General features: G+C 27.3%; 1 protein-coding gene across 1 annotated transcript in view; it reads left to right on the top strand.

The window, feature by feature from the left end:
• The window catches only part of LOC113365981 (high affinity cationic amino acid transporter 1), a 32,002-nt gene extending 16,104 nt beyond the window's left edge, over positions 1-15,898 (top strand). Inside the window, exons 4-12 of the mRNA XM_026607527.1 lie at positions 4,430-4,585; positions 7,615-7,860; positions 12,613-12,737; positions 13,499-13,596; positions 13,672-13,811; positions 13,888-13,990; positions 14,080-14,228; positions 14,908-15,180; positions 15,467-15,898. Of these exons, the coding sequence (XP_026463312.1) occupies positions 4,430-4,585; positions 7,615-7,860; positions 12,613-12,737; positions 13,499-13,596; positions 13,672-13,811; positions 13,888-13,990; positions 14,080-14,228; positions 14,908-15,180; positions 15,467-15,627 (1,451 nt within the window). The 3' untranslated portion in view covers positions 15,628-15,898. The remainder of the gene's footprint in view (positions 1-4,429; positions 4,586-7,614; positions 7,861-12,612; positions 12,738-13,498; positions 13,597-13,671; positions 13,812-13,887; positions 13,991-14,079; positions 14,229-14,907; positions 15,181-15,466) is intronic.
• The last annotated feature ends 7,459 nt before the right edge of the window (positions 15,899-23,357 follow it).

Raw genomic sequence — 23,357 nt, 5'->3', positions numbered from 1 at the left:
AAACTTAAAACATTTCAGATAATTTTCTAATGATAATTGAACGTTTATTGAAATTTATGTATCGACTACAAATTACATTTAACAAATATTTTTTTGCTATAGTCGACTAGAAATAATAATAATATGATAATATTTTACATTATAATTTGTTATTGATAATTATCAACATATTTTAAGCTTTTGTTATATTATTTGAAATGTTATTTAAATTTCAAATATTTAATTTATTTATATGACATTTGTTTATTAATTTTTTTTTTTTTTAATTTTTATTTTCAATAGCAATCAGAATACATGACTATTCTATGAGCTATTTGGCTTATGTCATTCACTCACATACATACGCACACACTTGCAAACACACATATAAATTTATCGGATCAATATCACAATCATATTTAGAGAATCACTTCAATAAATGATTCAATTATTCTGTTCATATTATCTAAGGTCAAAAACTGCCATTTTGTGTACATTTAGCTCCGCATCTTTAAAATGGCTGAACCTGCCTTTGCCAAAAACTAATCACCACTTCTCCCAATCATTACTAATTTAATGTTTTTTAGATCATTCAAATCGGATGATCCGTTCTCTCAAAAACTCGATTTCTATTTTCTGCACTTTTAGCTCTGTATCTCCGTCACGGCTGGACCTGCGATTGCCAAAAACTAATGAGCACATCTCCCTATCAATAGGAATCGAATGTTTTTTGAACCATTCAAATCGGTTGATCCGTGCGCCCGAAAACGTGAACGGAAAAATGCGGCCACCAAAAACACACGCACACACACAGACACATCCATTTTTTCTGAGGTATGCCAAAATGTTCAGAAACCTAAAAACCGTAGAAAAATGGAAAAAATTTCATTCTTGATTTTCCGCTCATTACTATATATAGGTTAGTTATAACTAACCTACGGAAAGTTAAAAATTTAACGTACAGTAGATATATAAACCACTTTTTACATACGTGAAATTTATGGAAAAAATCACCCCTTATGAAGAGGTGCTGGGACCCGAATAGCAAAAATAGCTGAACCACTTCATTTAAACTATTTGGTTTCAAAACAACGCAACTTTGACCTAAAAATGATTCAATAATTGGAGGATTGTCAAATTCTGACCACTCCACTTCTGCATTGTCATTATTTCCAGAATCTCTGGAAATAATCGGTAAAACTCTACGTCTTCTAGGATGAAATAAATCTTCATCCACATACACTACTAAAATCAGTAATATCAAAATCACTTCCAATTTGTGATAAATTATTGGCGCAAACTTTACTATCGCTATTCGATGCCATTATTTCATTATTGCAAATAACAATGTAAAAAAGAGTTGAACTATACAAATCTGACTAATAACTAAAATATTTGATAAAATATATATTGAACACCTTTTTATTGTTGTAAATTCTGCATATTTATCTACAAAACAAATTGCGAGTAGCTTGAATGAAGAGAAACTTGAAGATAAAACACATTGTTCCATATCCTTATTCTTGTTCTAAAAGTCTTTCAATACGTAAATCAATTGAATCTAGAAAAAATCAGCTATTCTTTCAATATCATATGTAAACCTATCAGATAAAAGTATTTTGACTCGCTTTTAAAGTTAGTCTATTCAAAGCGTAATAATACCTTGCCCGCCGATAAGCAACAGTCCTCGCAGAGCGTAATTTTACGGGGCCCGCCTATAATGTTATGTTTATTAATTTATAATTTCAAATACATTTTTTTTCAGTTTGTAATATTTCAGATATAATCATTCAATACTAATTTGTGTAGATATCATTGTTTTATCTATAATGGTGACATTATCAGACGTAATATTACCCAAAATTTAGGTGAAAGTCATTTTTAAATTTCAGAAAATATCATCAAAATTTTAATTTTATATTAAACTTTGAAAAAGCAATTATGAAAACCATCAATTTTATATATTGAAATAAAACTGAAAAATACGACCATATAATCACAAATATTTGATATTAACATATGGCATAAAAATTACTATAGGGTTATTTCTGCAAGGTATAGGTATATTAATAAAAATATTTTATAAACAAATAGATTGCTTATTTAGATTGTATTGTTTCAATGCGTAATATATAATTGGTTTAACCTGAATTTGTTTTTGCCTGATATGGGTCAAGAGTAATCCTTCTGAAATATTTATGATTGCAGTAAAGTTAAGTATTGACCAAAAATACATCATTGACGTTGATATCGGAATCATTCTCATTACCACATAAATGATAACATCTAAATAACAGAAACAACTCCAAATAATCTTATTGTCAATAAAATGTTAAGAAACTACACCATTACTTTTAAAATCAAGTGCTCTGCAAACATAATTAGCAGACATTATGACGTTTGATAGTTTTCTTATCGAATAATATGTTAAGGTTATTATTATTATTAATTTTTCTTGATTTGGAGATGATTCAAAAAAACGTATATTTTTATTTTTCAAATCATAAAAAAACATTGCCTTATTAATATTGCTTACCTGTTGAAAATTTGTAAGAAGCGTAATGGTTGGAATTTTATTTATTCAAATGGAAATTCCTGTCAAGTTTTCAAATGCTAAGATTATCTCAAGTAAGCAAATTTTTAAATTATATTGAAATAAATTTAATGAATCAGCAACAATAATTTGCGAATAATAAATAAGATAATTTATCGATCTAAGTATCTCTGAAATTTGAAAATTTTACTAATACGGATTTTCCCAGTGACTTATCTTTGCAAGTCACTCTTAGAGTTTAAAATTTTATCGTCCCATGAGTTTAGTTTTATTTTAATTTGGATTTACAATTTGCTATTAAATTATAATCATATTTTTAAATAAACACATAAAATAATACAAAATATAATTAAATAAAAGAAGTTAGTATAAAATTTTAAATAAAACAAATTGGATAAAATTTAAAAATATTATTTTGATAACATTATTTTAGTTCTATATTAATTTAGACTTACAATTTGCTATTATAATTATATTTTCAAAAAAATATACATAAAATATTACAAAATGTAATAAAATTAAACAAGTTTGTTACAACATTTTCTTGGTTAGATGCAACTCTCTCTGAAAATGGTTAGAGTTGTATGAAATTACTTAATTAATTCATATAAAAAATAAAATAAAGTCTAATTTGTGCTTTAACATGCTGAATGTTGATGTATGTTTGATATTGATGTATATTATTCTAATATAAGTATAGAAGATACATGATTATTTAAATAACGTTTTTATTATGAAGAATATTAGAAAAAAATCATCAGTTTTTGGATTTCATCATTAAAATCATAATGGATTTTAATACCAAGATCATTCCATATCGATCCTAAATTAAATAGACGTTTATAATTTGCTCTTAAAAGTGCATTCATAGTAGAGTCACAGAATATTATTGTTTTCTTATTCTCTAAAGAGTATTTTAGTTTGACTAACGCAATAGTTGATAAAGCCAAATAAATAAATAAAAAAACTATTTAATTTCATATAAAATAATTCCGAAAGGTACTAACCGCATTCCTGGAAAATATCATATCTACTGGAAATTAGGTGTTTAAGAGTTATGAGTAATATATAATATTCGTTATTTTGAAACTGAATAATTTTTGTAAATTTCTCACATACTTAAGTGTAAGCGCAGATGCTAATTTGCTTCTGATATTACTTCATACGCACTTTCCCTTTGCATTTATAACATACATATAGCTTATTATATCCAATAAAATATTAATTTGCATTTATTACCTAATAATGAACATTTATTTGAATATGCAGTAAATAATATATATATAAAAAATATTACGGTTAATAAAAATACATTTTCAAAAACAATCGATAATATAGAAATCTCTATTTTTATACCTTTTGTAATATTGAGGATTTTTGAACTGATGTGCGTTTATAATGAGAAGTACTTTCAAATAAACTCACTGCTTTCGATTTTTTCGGTTTATTTCGACCATAGATTGACAATTTTGATTAATGATTAATATACAATTAAATAGGTTAATCAGTTTTCAGGAATTTTTATTGCCTTTGAAGTGTATCAAGGAAAAAGCAATACATACTCTCATTCTCAGCACCTGATACTTCAGCTGCTATACTAAATATATTGGGTTTCTCCATTTCAATGTTAATTTATAAAAACTGACATAAATCGTAAATATCAAACGTTTCAAATTATTAATATTTTCTATTTTCTTTTAAAAAAAATAGTCATAACTACAATACACTAAACACTCATAACCTACAGAGATGAAGTTACTTTAGCATTAGCTAAGTAAGTGATAAAAGTTTATATAATATACAAGAAAGGCTAGAATTTTCATTTTTTAATATTTTCAGCATATTATTTTTAAACAAAAAAACTAATATTTTTATATTATTTTTTATAAATTTTAGGCGCTGCCAGTGTTGTCAAAGCCATAAGCACATATTTAGACGCCTTAATAGGAAAAGTGATCAGTAACTACTTGAGGGAGCATCTGCCAATCGACGTCAGTTTTTTATCGCCCTATCCTGATTTCTTCGCTTTTGGCGTCACTATGTTATTCACCAGTATGTATAGAATAATTTATTATATATCAAATAATTTATATATGATAAATTGATAATAATTGTATTTTACTGGATTACGTTCTTACATCAATAGTTAATTTATTTTAAATGTATTTAAATACATTTAAGTAAGCTATTAAACTGATAGTATGGATTTACTTTGTTTACAAGATCAATATCAATTGATATTGATCTTGTAAACAAAGTAAATCCATACTATCTGTTTAATAGCTTACTTAGTTTGCTCTCTAAAATAATTTATATATAATAAATTGATAATAATTATATTTCACTGGATTACGTACTTACATCAATCGTTAATTTATTTTATATGTATTTGATATTGATCTTGTAAACAAAGTAAATCCATACTATCAGTCTAATTGCATATAATCAGTAATTTATTATGTCATGATGCCAATACATTATGATCAATTGTAAGTTATAGTAGTATTTGGTGCGCATGTAAGTAATAAATCTTATTGTAATCTTAGTTGTATAGTAATCTGCATAAATGAAATATTCATGAATTGCCAATCTTGTTGCAATGGTCATAATTTGTTACCGAAATCTAAAGCATTTTTAAAAATTATTTCTACTTTGAAGTCACAACTGATTGTGATACATAGTTTTCAATGATATTATAATTAGCATTTATATTGTATAGGATTACTCAATGCTCGAAGTTTTGAATCACTTTTAAAGTAGGCGAAAAAGTGATTTTCAAAGTAAAGTAAATGATCGAGTTTTTTGTAAAATGATAATTTCATGATTTTGTAAAAGTACCATATTTCTTGCTTTTGTCAAATATTACCTGAAAAAAAATTGAGTTTACTCACCGTTAATCAAGATTTTAATTGAATACAGATAACTTTCGCATAACACGGTAGTTACTAGGGTTTGTCGGTTTTCCAAAACTGGTTTTGAAAACCGTTTTCTTGACAAAAATTATGAAATTCGTAAACCGGTTTTTCAGTGAAAAAAATCGGTTTTTACTGTATAAATGAAAAATGACAAATATACAAGATGAAAGCAAGCGTTTTGAACTTAGAATCATATCGGTTTGATATTTGGAATCATATCAGTCTGTTATAGTTCCCAGAAAGTTCTGTGTTATTGTTCGTCTAATGTATATATTAATTTAGATTTTTTATCAAATGTATATATTAATTTACATCAATGTGACTTCTTGTTGAAGGAGTGAAATGCTCTGCTCAAACTTAAAAAAAAGTGAAATTAATTAATTAAAATTGTTCGAAATAGAATAAACACGTTTTTAGAACTAAAATAGACATTAACAAGTATGTTTCATAATATGTACTTTTTTTTAATTAAAAGGTAAAAGTTTTTTTTTAAATATATCATTCTTATTTATTCTTTTTTTTTTTGTGTTTATTTTTCATAGCAAGCTATACAAAGTACATTCAGCTACATATGTTACAGTTATATATTAATTGTCTGCGTGAGAAGGATCGCTATCCTGCGATAGCGCCTTCATAGATATCATATTATATTTTGTAGTAGATCATTGCATATTCTTTTTTTAAGACGCTTTGGTGGTAAAGGCTTGAGCAGATCTGACGCTAATACGTTTGGATGATGACTCAGACGAGCTTTATATCTGGTGCAGTATAGATTAATTTCTTCATCTATGGTTCGGATTCTGAGATCTTGATGTATCAACCAGTTGGGAACATATTTTGGAGCGTTCACGATTTCTTTCAAAATTTTGTTTTGGAACCTTTGTAGAATAGTTATATTCGATTTACTGGCCGCACCCCATAGTTGTAGACCGTAGGACCATATTGGTTTAATTATTGTCTTGTAGATTAAGAGTTTATTTTCTATTGTAACTTGTGATTTCCAGCCCATTAACCAATTAAGTTGTCTACGTTTTATTTATTCGAACTCTTTTCTTTCACTATCATAAAAATATATATATTCTCATATGTAAAAATAATTCATGAATAACAATAATCAACTATTAATACTTTGTTCTACTAATTAAAATTAAAATCAATTTGTTTACTATTCATAAAATTGAACATAAAATAAATTCAGTCGAAAACTGCTTTAAATCACACTAAATATGCCAATAATTTTCTCATTATTTTAGAATATTCGAGCAAAAATGGATTTTTTATATAAAATTCGAAAACCTGTTAAAACCGGTTTTCTGAATAATTTCGAAGTCGAAAACCGGTTTTGTGAAATGTCGGTATAAACCCTAGTTACGTTCCAAAAAATAGAGTGTTAAGCAAATCCGTGTTATAGAACTAGTACAAAAAGAGGGGTTATGTTCCAAGAATTCAAAAAACATGCTACTTATCATAATTATATACTAAATATTGTTATAGTTATTAATTTTTTTAAGAAGTAATATTACATCAATTATATGTTGTTTTTCAGAATTAAATGGGAAGTGCTAACTATATCTTTTTTTGCAAGATATCACTATCCTCTGAGCAGCTTTCTGTACTACCTTTTATTATTTTATGTACATTATTTTTTTCAAAAACAATTATATTCGCGATTACGTGCTTCTACAGAAAAGATATTTATATATTTACCACATGCAAAGTTATCTTTATTAAAATTTTGTGCTCATTTTATTTAAATGATCTTTGTTAAAGACTAATTGATTAATTGTTTGTTAAGCCTAAAATTTTTTTTGATAGAACGTACGCGCTCGAATAATAAGTATCAAATTAGTTATCTTTTGCATTAGTTTCATCACATTTATTGAGCTATTGTACTACGATTTTGATAATTTTAGATTAAATGAAGTTTGATTTTCATAGATTTTTTATTTTATTAGGGTTTTGCTCAATTCTAAAACCGTGTTAGAGCGAACCCGTGCTTTAAAAGTACCGTGTTATAAGGGGGATGGTATCAATTCTTAAACCGTGCTAGAGCGAATCCGTGTTGTAGAAGTACCGTGTTATGCGGGGTTTACCTGTATATATATATTTTTATGATATAAAATATTTAGTTATTTTTACTATTTGTTAATTTTTCTTTAATTACAGTTGCCCTAGCCTTTGGAGCGAAGGAATCATCGCGCTTCAATAACTTATTCACCTTGGTCAACTTAGCTGTGGTTGGCTTTTTCGTGGCGGCTGGTGCAGTCAAAGCCGATGCATCAAATTGGTCGCTGCCTCCAACGGCAGGTCACGGAGATGGTGGATTTGCTCCTTATGGCATAGTAGGCATCATCGCAGGTGCTTCTAAGTGCTTCTATGGTTTCATTGGCTTCGATTGTGTTGCCACTGCGGGTAAATAATTTTTGATTCATACTGTAGTTAACAAACAAAAGATTTGCAAGTATCACCCATTAGATAATCAAACTTTTTACGACAGTTGTGCCGAATGAAAGTATCAACATCTGAAAATAGCATTAAACAAAACCAATATATAGCCGTCATTTTAATTTATATTATCTTCAGAATCAGTCATTTTTGATTGATTACAAACGTACTTATTGGTAATAGTGACGAAATTGAAAAAAAAATGCTATGAATTATTAAGGGACGAAAGGTTTGTCTGTGCATTATTACTGACCTAGGACGTTGTTTTCTGCTACGATACCATTATACCAGACGCAGAACATACACATTTGCTATACCTTTTGAAAATAGTGATTGTATATGTATATATATATATATATATATATATATTTATTTATATATATATACAGTGGTGTTGTGCTAATATTTTTTTTGCCGGAACGCTAATATTTAAAATCCGGTTCATAAACCGGTTGAAAAAATTTGATAAATTTCGATAAGAACTCACAAATGTAATATATTGACTTATTATATAATTAACTCTATTATATACAGCTAGTCTATACATTAAATTGTACAAGTATGAGGGAATCATTGAGTACATAATTTATATTCTTCAATGACATTAATTATATTTATTCTGGTATTATTTGTATTCATTAGTACCTACATGTATTTATTATGATATAAACGTACTCAAGATTTATTACAATACTTTATAAGACTTATCTTAATAATATGATAGATAACCTATTACCTATCATACTATACTATTATATATTATTGTATATCATATATAGATATCTATTATCTATCATACCGTGAGATATCTATACCGTCATTAACTTATTATATACCCTACATACCTTTTACTTCTTATAAATACAACTGTCTAATTTATATATTCACCTATATTATATAGGTTTACCTTACGCCCTATGTATTATCTCTACCTATTATATATATTATCTATTGTCTATACCGGGAATTGAACCCGGGACCTCCGCGTGGAAGTCGCGCACCTTAGCCACTACCCTATCGGGTACCCCCATTAATAATATAATATGGGACGCACTGTTGTTTCCGCGGGTCATTTTCTAATTAATTAGATAATTAATACTGAGGTGGCGCGACGACACGCGAAAAAAGACGGTTGATTGTAGCGTTACGGTGGTGTAGTGGATAAGGTCGTCGCGTTCCACGCGGCGGACCCGGGTTCGATTCTCGGTAGGGTTAATGTAGCGTGTAAAAAAATATAGGTAATAGGATATATAGTAGATATAGGTTAGGTGTATTCGGTATACAATGTAGGGATTTGAGAGTATATGATGAAATATAGCGCATTGTATATAGATGTAAGGCATGTAGTATAGAATGCAACGTATAGGCATACGTAAGGCTATAGAAATACACGAATAGGAACCTATGATGTAGGTGTTAGCGTATAAGAAATGCGAATTTATATAAGATTTAATTTATAAATATTATTTTTTCTATAAGAAATTTTATCTCGATATTAAATATCTAAAATATCCGTTAAGTCGTCGATTACACCTTACTGCTGCCTTTGCCGTTATCACTTCATAAAAAATTAATTACTGCACTTTTAAACGATTGTGTGCACTATGCGACAATAGACATAGAACTATAAATTTTATTAAATGTTTGAGTAACTTGTGCGAGCTGAATTTCTTAAGGGGGTATTCTACTGTAGAATTTTGAAAAAATCGAAAAAAAATTTTTTTTATATTTTCAAAGTTTAGTTATTCAGAAATATGTCATTAAAAGAATTTTTCAAAATCACTATTATTTCCTGAGTTATATCCGTTTAAGTGACGTGGCCTCGGTTTGGGTCCGACCGAGTCTCAAAACTTTGAACGCGTTTTTCTCGGAACTACTTTTTTCGAGCTGGCGGTAAGGATATCTCGAGTTCTAATGAACCGATTTACTTCTTTGGAGAGGATCTTCTCTATACATCGCTTTATCGCATGGACCTTTCCCGAAACTATAACTTTTCATTTAGTATTTTTAGAAAATTCGGAATTGTTAAAAAAAAAACATGAAAAAAAATTTTTTTTTTCAAACTGTCGCCATTCAAACAAAAAATTTTTTTTTAACTTATCCAGATTCATACGATAGCGATAGCGGCATCTATAATAATTAAGAATCCATCTATTTTTTATGTTTCGGATCACTGCTGCTCATAACTTTGTGAATTCTATTTTTTTTAATAATTTTTTTTATGTAATAATAAAATATCAATAAATAAATAATAAAAAATCGATAGTAAAAATATTATTTGTTTCCTTTATACAACGCTTCAAAAACCGGCCAAAATTCATGCTTCTACAGTAGAATACCCCCTTAAGGTGTTCTTAGTCTCGCAACTTACTGAATTCTAAAAATTCTAAATTTAAAAATATAATATAAAAATTATTATACCGCTGTTTGGGAGGTATGGCAATTTATAAATATACAGACTAATATATACAGAATTTGGAATTTTTCTATAATCCGTAATATCGAGAAAGTTTGCATTAGACCTAAAAAGGGATCCGTATTTACCTAAGCTATGGAAATATATATGGAAAAATTGATCATAATATGTTTAACAAATTTTTAACAGTATTTACAAATTATATTCAAATCACCCAAAGCAAGTGGGTTAAAGTCGTGTAATTTTTTAATTTGCCTCCCCCCTCTGAATTTAAAAATGGATTTTTCTGTGGGGCGTGCGCCCCACGTTGGGAATTACTAGTCTAGGAGTACAATTTTTTAATCTATCAAAATAATCGAGTGATCATCAATTCCACAGAACCTTCATCAGATTTTCAAAAGATCAAAGTTTCTATGAATATGCATACAAATCTCAAATTGTAGGCCGAAATTGAGACGATAAGTCTATTGAAATATCAGGGTAACTCTTTTGCTATAAATTGTCAACTAATTTACCACTAAATAAATGTCAATAAAACAATGATTAAAAAAAATTACCAATAGATCTTGGATTGTAAAAATTTACAAGCGATCGAACGGCTTATATTTTTGCCTTAGATGGCAAAAAATTCATCGAATTATTAAAATATTATTTTTTTTAAATTTAATTAAAAGCAAAAGAGTTCTTATGCTTTTGCATTTATAGAATTGCTTTTTTCGCTACAATCAATTTCCATTATATGAATGTCTTAAATTATTTATTTTATTCGACTAACGCCCGCTATGTCCGAAACAAGTCCAACTTATATCCGCAATATTAGGGTGTCAGACACTTTTCGGTCTTAAAGTAACATATGTGAAATTTGAAATACACTACTGGATTGTAATTAATATTTCAGTTCATACACCTCAATTTGTTACTAAATTAAAAACGACTTTGATAAAACCAGTGGTGTTGTGCTAATATTTTTTGCCGGAACGCTAAAATTTAAAAACCGGTTCTAAAACAAGTTTTCATGTTTTTTCCAGTTCCGTTCGAAAAGGAAAGAAACAAAAATTATTACAAAACCCATTTTGTGCACATGTATGTATGTTTATTACAATATTAACATTTAATAAAAATTAGTTGAATAATAACGTATAAAATTTACTTATTAAATCATTTTCTGTATGTAGCGATTTTTTTATATTTTTTCTTGCCGGAACGCGTTCCGCCCGAAAATGATTTGCTGGAACGACGTTTATTACAATAATAAGAACATTTAATAAAAATTAGTTGAATAATAATTTATAAAATATACTTATTAAATCATTTTCTGTATGTAGCGATTTTTTTATATTTTTTTTTGCCGGAACGCGTTCCGCCCGAAAAATGATTTGCCGGAACGACGTTCCGGCGCGTTCCGGCTCGACAACACCACTGTATATATATATGTATATATATATATATATATATATATATATATATTGACGTTTTTTCGATGTTGAATTGATTAACAGCCAATTACTCAGTTCAATTTTTATGATCCCACTTATTTACACGTGCTCATATAACTTATAAATCATAAAAACATCGTAAACTGTTTTAAATGTATGTTGTTTTTTGTTCAATATAAATGCATTAGTTTTTACTTGGTTTGTAGAACTTGAATATAATTGTCATTTTTATATTTTTAAACTTATCAAGTATATTTTTTAACTGAATGAAATAGTTCTACTAGATTAGAATTAAATATATCTAAAAGAAATAAATTTATATATTTTATTTCGATGCCTTAAATTATATATAGAAAAAAAGATGGTTTTAATGTATATTAATTTATTACTAATAAAAATGTAATTTAGATATTATAATTACTAGGATCCAGTTAAAATATGGTACGAGATTATAAAAATTATAGGCAACATTATTGAAGCAATTATTTTGGGTGGAAAAATCCAAAGTAATATTGTACTTTTACCGCGGATACTATATATTATTTTTTTCTGAATTTGTTATACCGTTTAAAATACTTCCATTTCCAATATAGTTATATTGAGATTTATCATTTTATTTGAAGCAATTTTACATCTAACATCATATTGATGTATTTGCATTTAGGAGTGAAGCGTAATTTAAAAAAATATATTTTTAGGTAAACGGTAAATTTTAATATAGGACATTAAAAAATGTGTGCATGGGTACAGGACAACGTTTGTTGGGTCATCTAGTATATATATATGTATATATATATATATATATATAAACATGTATATTTATACAAATTGTGCATTATTGTTGCAATAAAAAAAAATGTTTTGCAGGAGAGGAGGCCAAAAATCCAAAGAAATCTTTACCCATTGCTGTAATAGGATCATTGTTCATAACATTCTTGTCGTATTTTTCGATATCAACTGTACTGACTATGTTGCTTCCATATTATGAGCAGGTAAATTATATATTATAAATTAATATTAAATATAAAACACTCATTGGATTTTGGTAAAGGCTATCCAGCCTTGGAAACACAAGAATTTCAAATGGTTTATATCAGAATCTTTATTATTTTAATAATCTACATTTCTCAAAAAAACTAAAATGTTGGATAGAGTTAATTTACATGATTAAAATTCAATATTTTCAATGAACAAAATCGGTTAAGGATAATGGTATTTCAAGTTGTTATCAATATTTCTTCTTCATAAAAATGCGCAACGAATCTTACTACTACCTCAATTACTTCAATTTATTGTATTTCTTATTCCAATTATCAAGTTTAGGTTATATTATAAACAAAAACGTACCTCAGTTCTTTATAATCTAATTTATCTTTAATTCTTATGATAATTGAAAATCGCACTATTCGGCTTTCTATATAAGATTGTTAATTTACAATACTAGAAATAGATAAATATATTCTTGCGAGTTTACCACTTAGAAATAAACTAATAAAACTAAATATTAGAATTTAATTTTATTATAAATTTAAATTTAAAATTATTTTCAAAAATTAATATCGATTCCATTGATTGCTACTTCAAATATTATTATCACAGTCAATTTTTGTTTTTGTTTGATGTAAAATGTATTTCATCACATGTTCGTTTTTTGATTCGCTTAGGAGACAGGTTTAAACAGTTTTTAATTTATATAGATAGCTTTTTTAACTATGCAAAGTTTATTCTTTAAAGACTTTTATTTTATTTCCAGGACGTCGATGCACCACTTACCCACGCTTTTGAATTGCTCGGATGGACAACTCCTCAATATATTGTTAGTATAGGAGCAATTTTTGGACTTTGTGCGAGGTATGTCGAAAAATCAAATCAGCTCCAATAAGAATTTGCATAATATTTAATATACTATGACCCTTTTATCTTCAGTTTAATGGGCTCAATGTTTCCTTTGCCACGTATTATTTATGCTATGGCTTCAGACGGATTGTTATTCGAATTTATGGGAAGAGTGCATCCTCGGTTCAAGACACCATTCCTCGGGACTTTGTTGGCTGGTTTTCTTACGGGTTAGAAAAAAATACATAGTAACAATAGTTTTTATTAAAATAATACAAACAATATCATAAAACTGTGTTTTTGCAGGCCTAATGGCATTATTTTTCGACCTGGAAGAATTAGTTGATATGATGTCAATTGGAACCTTACTAGCGTATTCAATGGTCGCTGCTTGTGTGATGTTACTTAGGTATTTAAAACGATATATGTAATTTGTAAAATCCTCTGTTTTTATACAAAACTATGTATGTAATAAGTAATAATAATTATAAATTTTAGGTATGAAATTGATAGAACCGAAGATGAATCTAAGCTACTAGAAGTACCATCTCAAGGCGTATTTCATACATTTTTTAATGTTGGACGCAGAACAAAAGCTCCAACTGTTAGAACTTCTGCAATTGTAACATGGTCCGCAACTTCTTACAGTAAGTATTGAAAATAATATTTTAAATAAACAATTTAAACTGAATTATTAGTTTTTGTCTCTCACCTAATTACCTTTTCAAGTTTTCGATTTACAACACGAAAACGCATAATAGATTTATGCCACCGATTAATTTACGATGGTATAAAATAATATTTTAACCATTATTATGCATTGAATATCGTGAAAAATTATGTGAAAGAAATGTATTTTTCTTAATTAATAAATAGCATGAAATACGAATTGAAATATCTTAGCAATCAAATATAAAGTGTTATAAGAGGGCGTCCATTAATCACGTGAGTTTTTTAGAGGGAGGGCGGGTTTGACAAAAAATTACGAACCATCACGTGGGGTAGAGAGGGGTACAGTAAGATATCACGTGTATTAATTTTATAACTGTTATTTTTTTAAAAAATCAAACATTTTCAAAAAAAAAAATACTTTCTCACGTAACTAAAAATTTTGAATATTGCCATATATCACCAAGGAGGAGGGGAGGTCCAAAAATAAAATCTCGCTTACGTGATTAATGGACCCCCTAGCCCCCTAACTGGCTTACATAAAGTGTTACAACTGCATTTAATTATTCATTTTGTGAAATATTTTTTCTTGTACTCGTTGATTCATAATCAATTTTTATCTCAACTATCTCAATCAATAACATATTTCTTAAACAGCAATCCTGTGTCTATCTGGATGTCTCATTGCTACCAAAATGGATGGATTTTCTGACGGCGAGGTTTTGCCTGTGGTCCTTGTTGGGGTCATAGCAGCAGTCGCCCTTATGTGCCTTTTGATCATTGCTAGGCAACCTCCATCTTCGGCCAAACTTTCATTCACAGTACCATTTGTACCGTGGTTGCCGGCACTCAGCATTTTGATCAATGTCTTTTTAATGATGAGCTTGTCTGTCACCACTTGGGTGCGGTTTATGATTTGGATTGTTGTAGGTGAGTAATTTTTTTAGCAATTAATAGAAATACAAATTGGATTGCAATAAAGAGAAATAATCGATCTCGATTAAAATCGACGTCGGTATGATCGATTCTTAAGAAATTGATGTAACGAAATTGGCGAAAATCAGTATGGAATTATTAATATTTCTGAGCTATCCCTGTAGTTTTTGCCACTGGCCATCGCAGCTAATAGACCTGAAAAAATATTTTTTGCATATATATATATATATATATATATATTTATATATATATCATATATCATATATAAATCAAATCGTAGGCTTACTCATTTACTTTGGCTACGGACTCTGGCATAGTCACGAACGTGAAAGTATTCGTAAAAAGTTACTGGCCAAGAAACCTCCACCTCCAGCAACAGAAAAAAGTTCAGAAGATCATGAAAATGGATACATCAATGGTGGTTTTGAGGCACAACTGTAATTTTAATAATATCAGAATAATTATACTTGAATATTAATCGTGAAGATAAAAAGTGATGAGGACAATCTTGAGAAGGAAATATTAGTTCACAATAATTTGTTCATTGCTATTTTATTGTGAAAACATCACTCACTGCTTTACTTTCGACGAAATTACGGTAAGATTTTGTATATATTTTAAGAATTCGTTAGGAATTAAGTTACAAAGTAAAATTGTTTCAACTGGAAGTTGTTCCAGTAAATAGTATTTTGTGATGCTGATATGTAGGCGTCAGAAATAAGAACCACATTAAAGTATTTTAGAAGCATCTTTATAGAAATTTAGAAACATATAAAAATAAAGACATTTTACAAGATTGTATAATAATTCTAGGTTGAATAATGTATTAACACATAATTAATATTTTTACAATCCGATGGTTTTAAATTAATTAAAATATTTCAGCACATTAATGCATATTGTAAATGTATTAAGAGTATATTTTCTGTGAAAATAATGTTTTTTTAATATTTATATATTCTATTTGCAATGTTTTTTTAATATTTATATATTCTATATGCATTTATTGTTATTATAATAATATATAAATTATTGTTGATGACACTAAATAGATTATATATAAATCAAAGAATTAATATATGACAATTCATATTTTAAAATATGAAAAGCATAATATAATAACACTTATATAAGTTAATTATATTTAATATAATTAGATTATAAATTTACCATAAAACAAAGATATTATATATTGTGATAAATTAGTTGGCAATATCAAGAAAAAATTCTTATGTGCCAAATTTATTCAAATAATAAATAAGAGTTACTAATTAATATTTTTTTCATTTTTTTTAAATAAATAATAATAAAAATATTTAAGGCAATTGCAATTGGAAGCTAAAATTAAAAAAAATGAGTTAATTTTATTATATGTATTAAAAATTTGCATAGTTTGTTTTTTAAATTTATTATACTTCTACTGATAATATTTAAATATTTTGATTAATCATACATACCTATAAATAAAAAAAGTAATCCAATTTTTTTATTTGTAATTTATTGACTTTGTATACACGTACTTTAGTCATCATACATTTTATACTTATATTTTATTGCTTGTATATAATTGTTAAGTGCACCATATATTATTTACTTTGTCAATAATATTATAAAATTGGTTGGGAGGGAGATTTTTTTCCTTACAATCTTCCTTCATAGTTCTTGTCTACCCTTCTCCCATTTTTTGTACTCCATAATGGCGTGCTCAGCATCCGCCCTAGTCGCTCCACCCAAGCAATAGCAATTGGCATCAGCATCCAAAAACTAGTACAGAACAAATGTAAAAAAAAAAACAAAATAATATTGCATGATTAGTTTAGAAGTTCAAGCTGGCTTGAAGTTGAATATTTTTTTAAAAATATTTTAGAAGACATTTTTCTGCAAATAACTTTTTAAAGCTATTCAATGTTTATGTAAAATTAGTTTTATTGTAGTTGTGATTAATATTGGAAATTGTATTCCAATGTCAAATTCATAAGCTGAATTTGGAAACTATCACTTGAATGATATAACAGGTAATTTATATTGCGATAAACTTTATAGTATATACCATAGGTGGAAAACCTGCGGCCTCCTTTGCCACATAGTACAAATTGGTAATGTTTCAAATTTCAAACAACTATTGCACATCAACGTCATGATAGTTTCGCGAAAATTTTTACCAAAGGCAGTTATATTACTTATCATAAGTCTCTTTCTTCTGGTCAATCAGCTTATGCGGCCTCTCTTATTGCTGCCTAATTTAAGTTTGGCCTCCGATGGTAAAAAGGTTTTCCACCTCTGGTATATACTATTAATGAATTTTCACAAATTCATTGTTTTTTTTTAATAAAAATAAATATTTATCTATAATAAAAAAAATATGCCATTATTGTTATTAGTGCAAAATGCATGGTATTTAAATCATTTAATTTATTATTTATTGAAATAAGAATTTGGACAAAACTTTAGCTCTAATAAATAACCATTGAAAATTTAATTGTATTATCTGACCTGAAGTGCTATATGTTATTTCAAAAAACTTTATATATGATAAAAATTTGAATTTCAAATATTGCGCCATTTTTGTTTTATCTACAGTGCTGCCACAATGTAAATAATTGCCACTTGCTGCTCAGTCGGTCGCAGGTGGCCGCGTTCAGTAGTTGACAAGTGCTCCATCAAAATTCATACTCAACTTTGTTTTATCACGTGTGGCGTCATATACATACACATGCCAATAATTTTATTTGTAATATGTTAAAATAGTGTAATATATAGTTTGAACATTTTATATTTTAACAGTGACGTAAATACTTCCAATGAAATGTGAGACACACTAATTTTTAAACCTGCCGTAAATAAGTGAATTTGAAGAGTGACTGAATAATTTATCTTGGTAAGTGTCATTTTCTAACTATTTTACTGATTATATATATATGTATATATATACATATATATATATATATATATATATATATATATATAATTTATCAAAAAATATTAAATTTATTTTCATATTTATACTACTTAATTTAATTTTGACGTTTGTGTAACTGACTCACATCACAGAAAATATTCATTGGTTTTTTGGTTTATTGCTATAATATATAATTTTGGTTTTAATTAAAAAAAAGATAAAATATTTATGATTTTTATGATAAAACTAGTGGTGTATGGCATCGTGCCTTAAGGCAAGTTGCTGGAACTTCCCGTACCGTAACGAAATGTTCGAGGAATATTAAATGTTTTTAAATAGATTATTATTAATACTGTAACTTGGTACAATATTAATAAAGATTATATAAACTGAATTGCAAAGTTAAAATTATTTATTTAAAGTATATAAGTGAACTTTTGGATCTTTTGCTCTTTCCACTCGCGAATTCCGAGATTTCTCGGAGCGGCGGCATCCGAGTGGATAGGGTTGAAATTAAAATCGGAATTATTTTTGATATATATATATATATATATATATATATAAAACTTTTTTGAAAAAAATAATTTTGCAATTTTTTTTTAAAGCAATTGTTTTGTCAACACAAGCAGAAAGCTTTTTAATCATTCAAATCGGATGCTTAGTTCTCTCAAAAACTGCCATGTTTTGCATATTTAGCTATGTATCTTCTAAATGACTTGACTTGCCTTTGCCAAAGACTAATCACCACTTCTCCCAATCATTATAAATTGAATGCTTTTTGGATCATTCAAATCGGATACACCGTTCTCTCAAAAACTCGATTTCAGAACCAAAAACTAATCGGCACATCTCTTTATCAATAGGAATCGAATGTTTTTTGAACCATTCCAATCGGTTGATCCGTGCACCCGAGAACGTGGACGATAAAATGCGAACACACAAAGCACACACATACATCCATTTTTTGTGGGGCATGCCAAAATGTTCAGAAACCTCTAAAACATGAATATATGAAATATTTTTCATTTTCGCGCCCATTACTATATATGGGAACTTAATGTGTTATGTAATAGTCACAGTATTTAATAATTTCTTAAATTTAATTTTGCTTTTCTCAAAACAACTTCTAAACAAAACTTTCCGTCCAAACGTATAAAAAAAAAATATAAATGAAATTAGTAATTATAAAATTATTATATTATTTAAATTAAAACATTACATATTTTTTATTAAAATAAACTCATTTCAATATAAAATTTTAACTTCAATGCAATTTATTTTAATATTTTGCATAAATTTTGTTTCAGTTACATTTTTTATTAATTAACATATTATTTTGTCATCTTATTTGGCAATAGTATATCTAGATTATTTAGAAAACTTTTCTCAATTCATGTTATCCAAAAGAAATTGAAATTTTTAGCTTAATTTTCGGTTTGGCTATAATTTATAAACATACTTTAATTTGAAATGTTTTGATTAATTTTTTGATTTTATATTTAGATTTTTTTGTCTTGACTTTTAGAATCTTCTGAATATTAAATTAAATGAAATAAACTGTGGTAGTAGTTACTATTGTCGTAACAAAGCATTAAATATACTATTAATGAAATTATAGTAATGAAGTAATTGGTACTGCTACTCTAGGCAGGTCCGTGAGCTGGGTTAAACTCCAACTTGACTCAGGGAAGAATAGTGCGAAAGATTTTCGATTGCCATTTCACACCGCAGTGCCTGAATTGGGCTCTTTTCATTTGGAAAGAAAGTTCCGGCAATTTGCACGATACCATGCACCACTAGTTATATTTTTCTTTATATATTGATTTTTTTTTTGAAGGTTTAAACTTTTTTCCAAAGCAATCGCGGTGCGTAGCATTTTGAGACGAAAGAATGAAGCGCATAAGCGCCGCATCGCAGTGTAACGGATAAACATTGGTACGGAACCCATAAAAATATAAACAAAATTTGTATTTATTATTAGATACTCTATAAAATATCTGATAATTTGATGTGCAAATGTCTAATAATCATTTATGGCCGCCAAATGTGTTTTTTTTCTTTTTTTTATTGGATATCCGAAACTACTGGACCTGCCTTTGTATCGTCAATACAGATAAAATGTTTTTTGAATAATTCAAATCGTACGCTTCGTTCTTTCAAATACTGAATTCTCGTTTTTGACATTTTTTGCCCCATATATTCGAAACGGCTAGACCTGCCTTGGACAAAAACTAATCAGCACGTCTCCTCGTCGATACGAATTGAATGCTTTTTCACTCATTCAAATTGGTTGATTCGTGCATCCGAAATCGTGAACGAAAAATTGTAACCAAACATGCATACACACACTCACACATACATTTTTTCTAAGGTATGCCAAAATGCTTAGAAACGTAAGGATATATATATATATATATACGAGTATATATATATATATATATATATATATATATATATATATATTCTTCGATTTTATTGCTATTACTATAACTATCCTACGGAAAGTTAAAAAGGGGTTTCAATTAGAAATAGCTCTGATGTTTTAATAGTTTCCCAATTTATTTACTATAGTATGATATATCAATATGATAAATTATATAAATATATAAACAAAGAGTATAATTATCGATATTACATTTCGCTTTTTTCATTGATATAAATTACTATAATCTTCTAAAACCTTAGTATTAAATCTAATTAAGATTGTAATTGCAACAGGGCAACAAGTAATTTTCCCTTACTATCAAAATAATCAATATTTAATTTAATAGAATAAAATCTAATCAACTCTTCACGCTTGTTTTGAACGTAAATTAAAAATTCCTTATTGCACTGATAAGATTGTTTCAATCAATTATCAGGTGCAATTGATTAGGTTAGTATTTGTGGTAAAATTTCAATTATTTGTATTATGATATCACACCTGTTGGGAAAGATAAAATTAACAAATGCGTTAGCTATAAACTGTTAATTTTAAATTCATTTTAACCGTATTATAATACTGGTAATAATTTGTTCAAAGTTGCCAGAAAATTAACTGGTACCTTGTAACAATTTAATCAATGTGTTGAAAACGAAATGTTGAGACAGCTGAGCATTGTGTTTATCTCATTGTTAAATATTATTAGATTATATAAAAAATGTTTGTAAACTGATAAGACGTCGCGTTGCTAATCGTCACATGCAGCAAACTACAGGTACCATGAAAATTTGTATATATATATATATATATATATATATATATATATATATATATATATATATATATATATATATATATATATTGTAGAGCTTCGAACAAAAAATCCAAAGAGTAATAAAAAAGAAAAAAGTTTTTTAAAAAACCATTTCTTTATTTATTTATTGTCGACGTTTCGGAAATAGGGACATTCCATCTTCAGGACATCTGTCAAGAAATATGATCTTGATAAGATTTAAGCGAACGATATGTTTAAGAAAAGCAGAAGATGATTGATTTTTTTTATATAAAATGAATAAAATTGTGGAAAAAATAATGTACAGAAATATGACAATATAATCAAAATGAAAATGATAAAAATAAATGAGTGGATTATATAACAAAATATTTAAAAAATAGAAAGTTTTAAAAAAGGTTACTTGTATGATTGATTATACAAAAAAGATTTTATCAAAAAAAGTGATTTTTTTTTTGATAAAGTCTTTTTTAGTGGAAAAGTGGTAGTGTATAATCAATCATACAGGTAATTAATTCTATTTTTTCAGTTTACTTTCTAATTTTTAATATTTTTAATATTTTGTTGTATAATCCACTCATTTATTTTTATCATTTTCATTTTGACTATATTGTCATATTTCTGTACAATTTTCCACAATTTTATTCATTTCATATAAAAAAATCAATCATCTTCTGATTTTCTTAGGCATATTGCTATCTATATTTCCAAGTGACAATCGATTTCATTGATACTTGACATCAAACCCGGAACTTCTGATTCAGGTCCAGTGATATTATAACCAGTCTCAATTGTTTTTTTACTCATCTTTGGTTGGTTGACCACCTATAATATGGTATTTTAATTAAGCAATATATTACAAAAACCATTTTGTCCACATAGTACGGAGAGAATGACATATAGGATAAGGACGTACTGAGATGCTAATTTTTAATAAAGCAGTTTACAATTAAATTCTTTCGTCCCCTTTCGGAAATTAGCACATGAAGCATTAATCCAAAGGGTACAAATTATACATCGTAACCCTTTCCCCGTCGAGCTCAAACGGAAAAAGATCTTGCAATAAATAAATGTCTCTTCTTTTTAATAGTAGATCTTTTGCTTTGTTTTTAGAAATTAATTTTAGCATATTTGGAGTAGAAAACCAATTTCCTTTTAGTTTTTTCTTGGTCCATCTATTACATACTTGTGAAATAGTACTATTATATATGTAATTTTGTTCATTGTACAAGTATGTCATTTTGTCTGGATTTGAGCTAAAACGAATAATTAAACAAAATTCTACTAAAAATCTGATTGATTCTTATTATATCTTATTCTCAGTAATTGATTTTAATTGAAATAGTTACAAATATCAATAAATAGGTCCCCAAAAGAATATGAGAAAAACACCTTCAAAATAAACTCTTCAAGGCGCGATGACAATGACGCTCAACATCTGACAGGATTATTATTACGGCTTTATTCATGTTATACAGTCGCGGAAACGTGAATAAATATAGCAAATTTTTAAATAAGGACAATATGTCATTTTGTCCGTATTTCCACTACTTCTTAATGTGATCGTTGATTTATTATTTCATAATGGATGGAATTTAAATAGATAATATTGAATTAAGCAGATTAATATCGAATTATCAAAGTTCATTGATTCAATTTTTCAATTATAATTTTATATTATCGATATATTCTGATATTCATTTTATAAACAATTTATTTTGTCTAGCATTTTGTAAAAGTGAAGCAATAAATTTAAGTAGTCTTGAAATATTTTGGTTAATTAAGGTTTGGTTTATGAATTATATATAACAATATTATAAATATTATTGTAAACTAGTAAATATAATTACTAGTTTACTATTGTCAATATCCATTTTTTTGGTTCATTGCCACAAACTTAATATAATTAAAACAAACCTTATTTTAGTTTTATTTCATTTAGAGCGTTAAACAAAGCTATACTGTTACAAGAGAATATTTTCCCAAATTTCATATTTGAAATGTAGTTAAACATCATATAGGATTAATTAATTAACAATGAACAAATACTATTAGCT

Source organism: Ctenocephalides felis, unplaced genomic scaffold, assembly GCF_003426905.1.
Source record: "Ctenocephalides felis isolate EL2017-DRISC unplaced genomic scaffold, ASM342690v1 CF-g0.4_SCAFFOLD_01170, whole genome shotgun sequence".
Classification (NCBI taxonomy): domain Eukaryota; kingdom Metazoa; phylum Arthropoda; class Insecta; order Siphonaptera; family Pulicidae; genus Ctenocephalides; species Ctenocephalides felis.
Note: the sequence above shows the minus strand (reverse complement) of the source record. Positions and strands in the feature narration are given on the sequence as shown.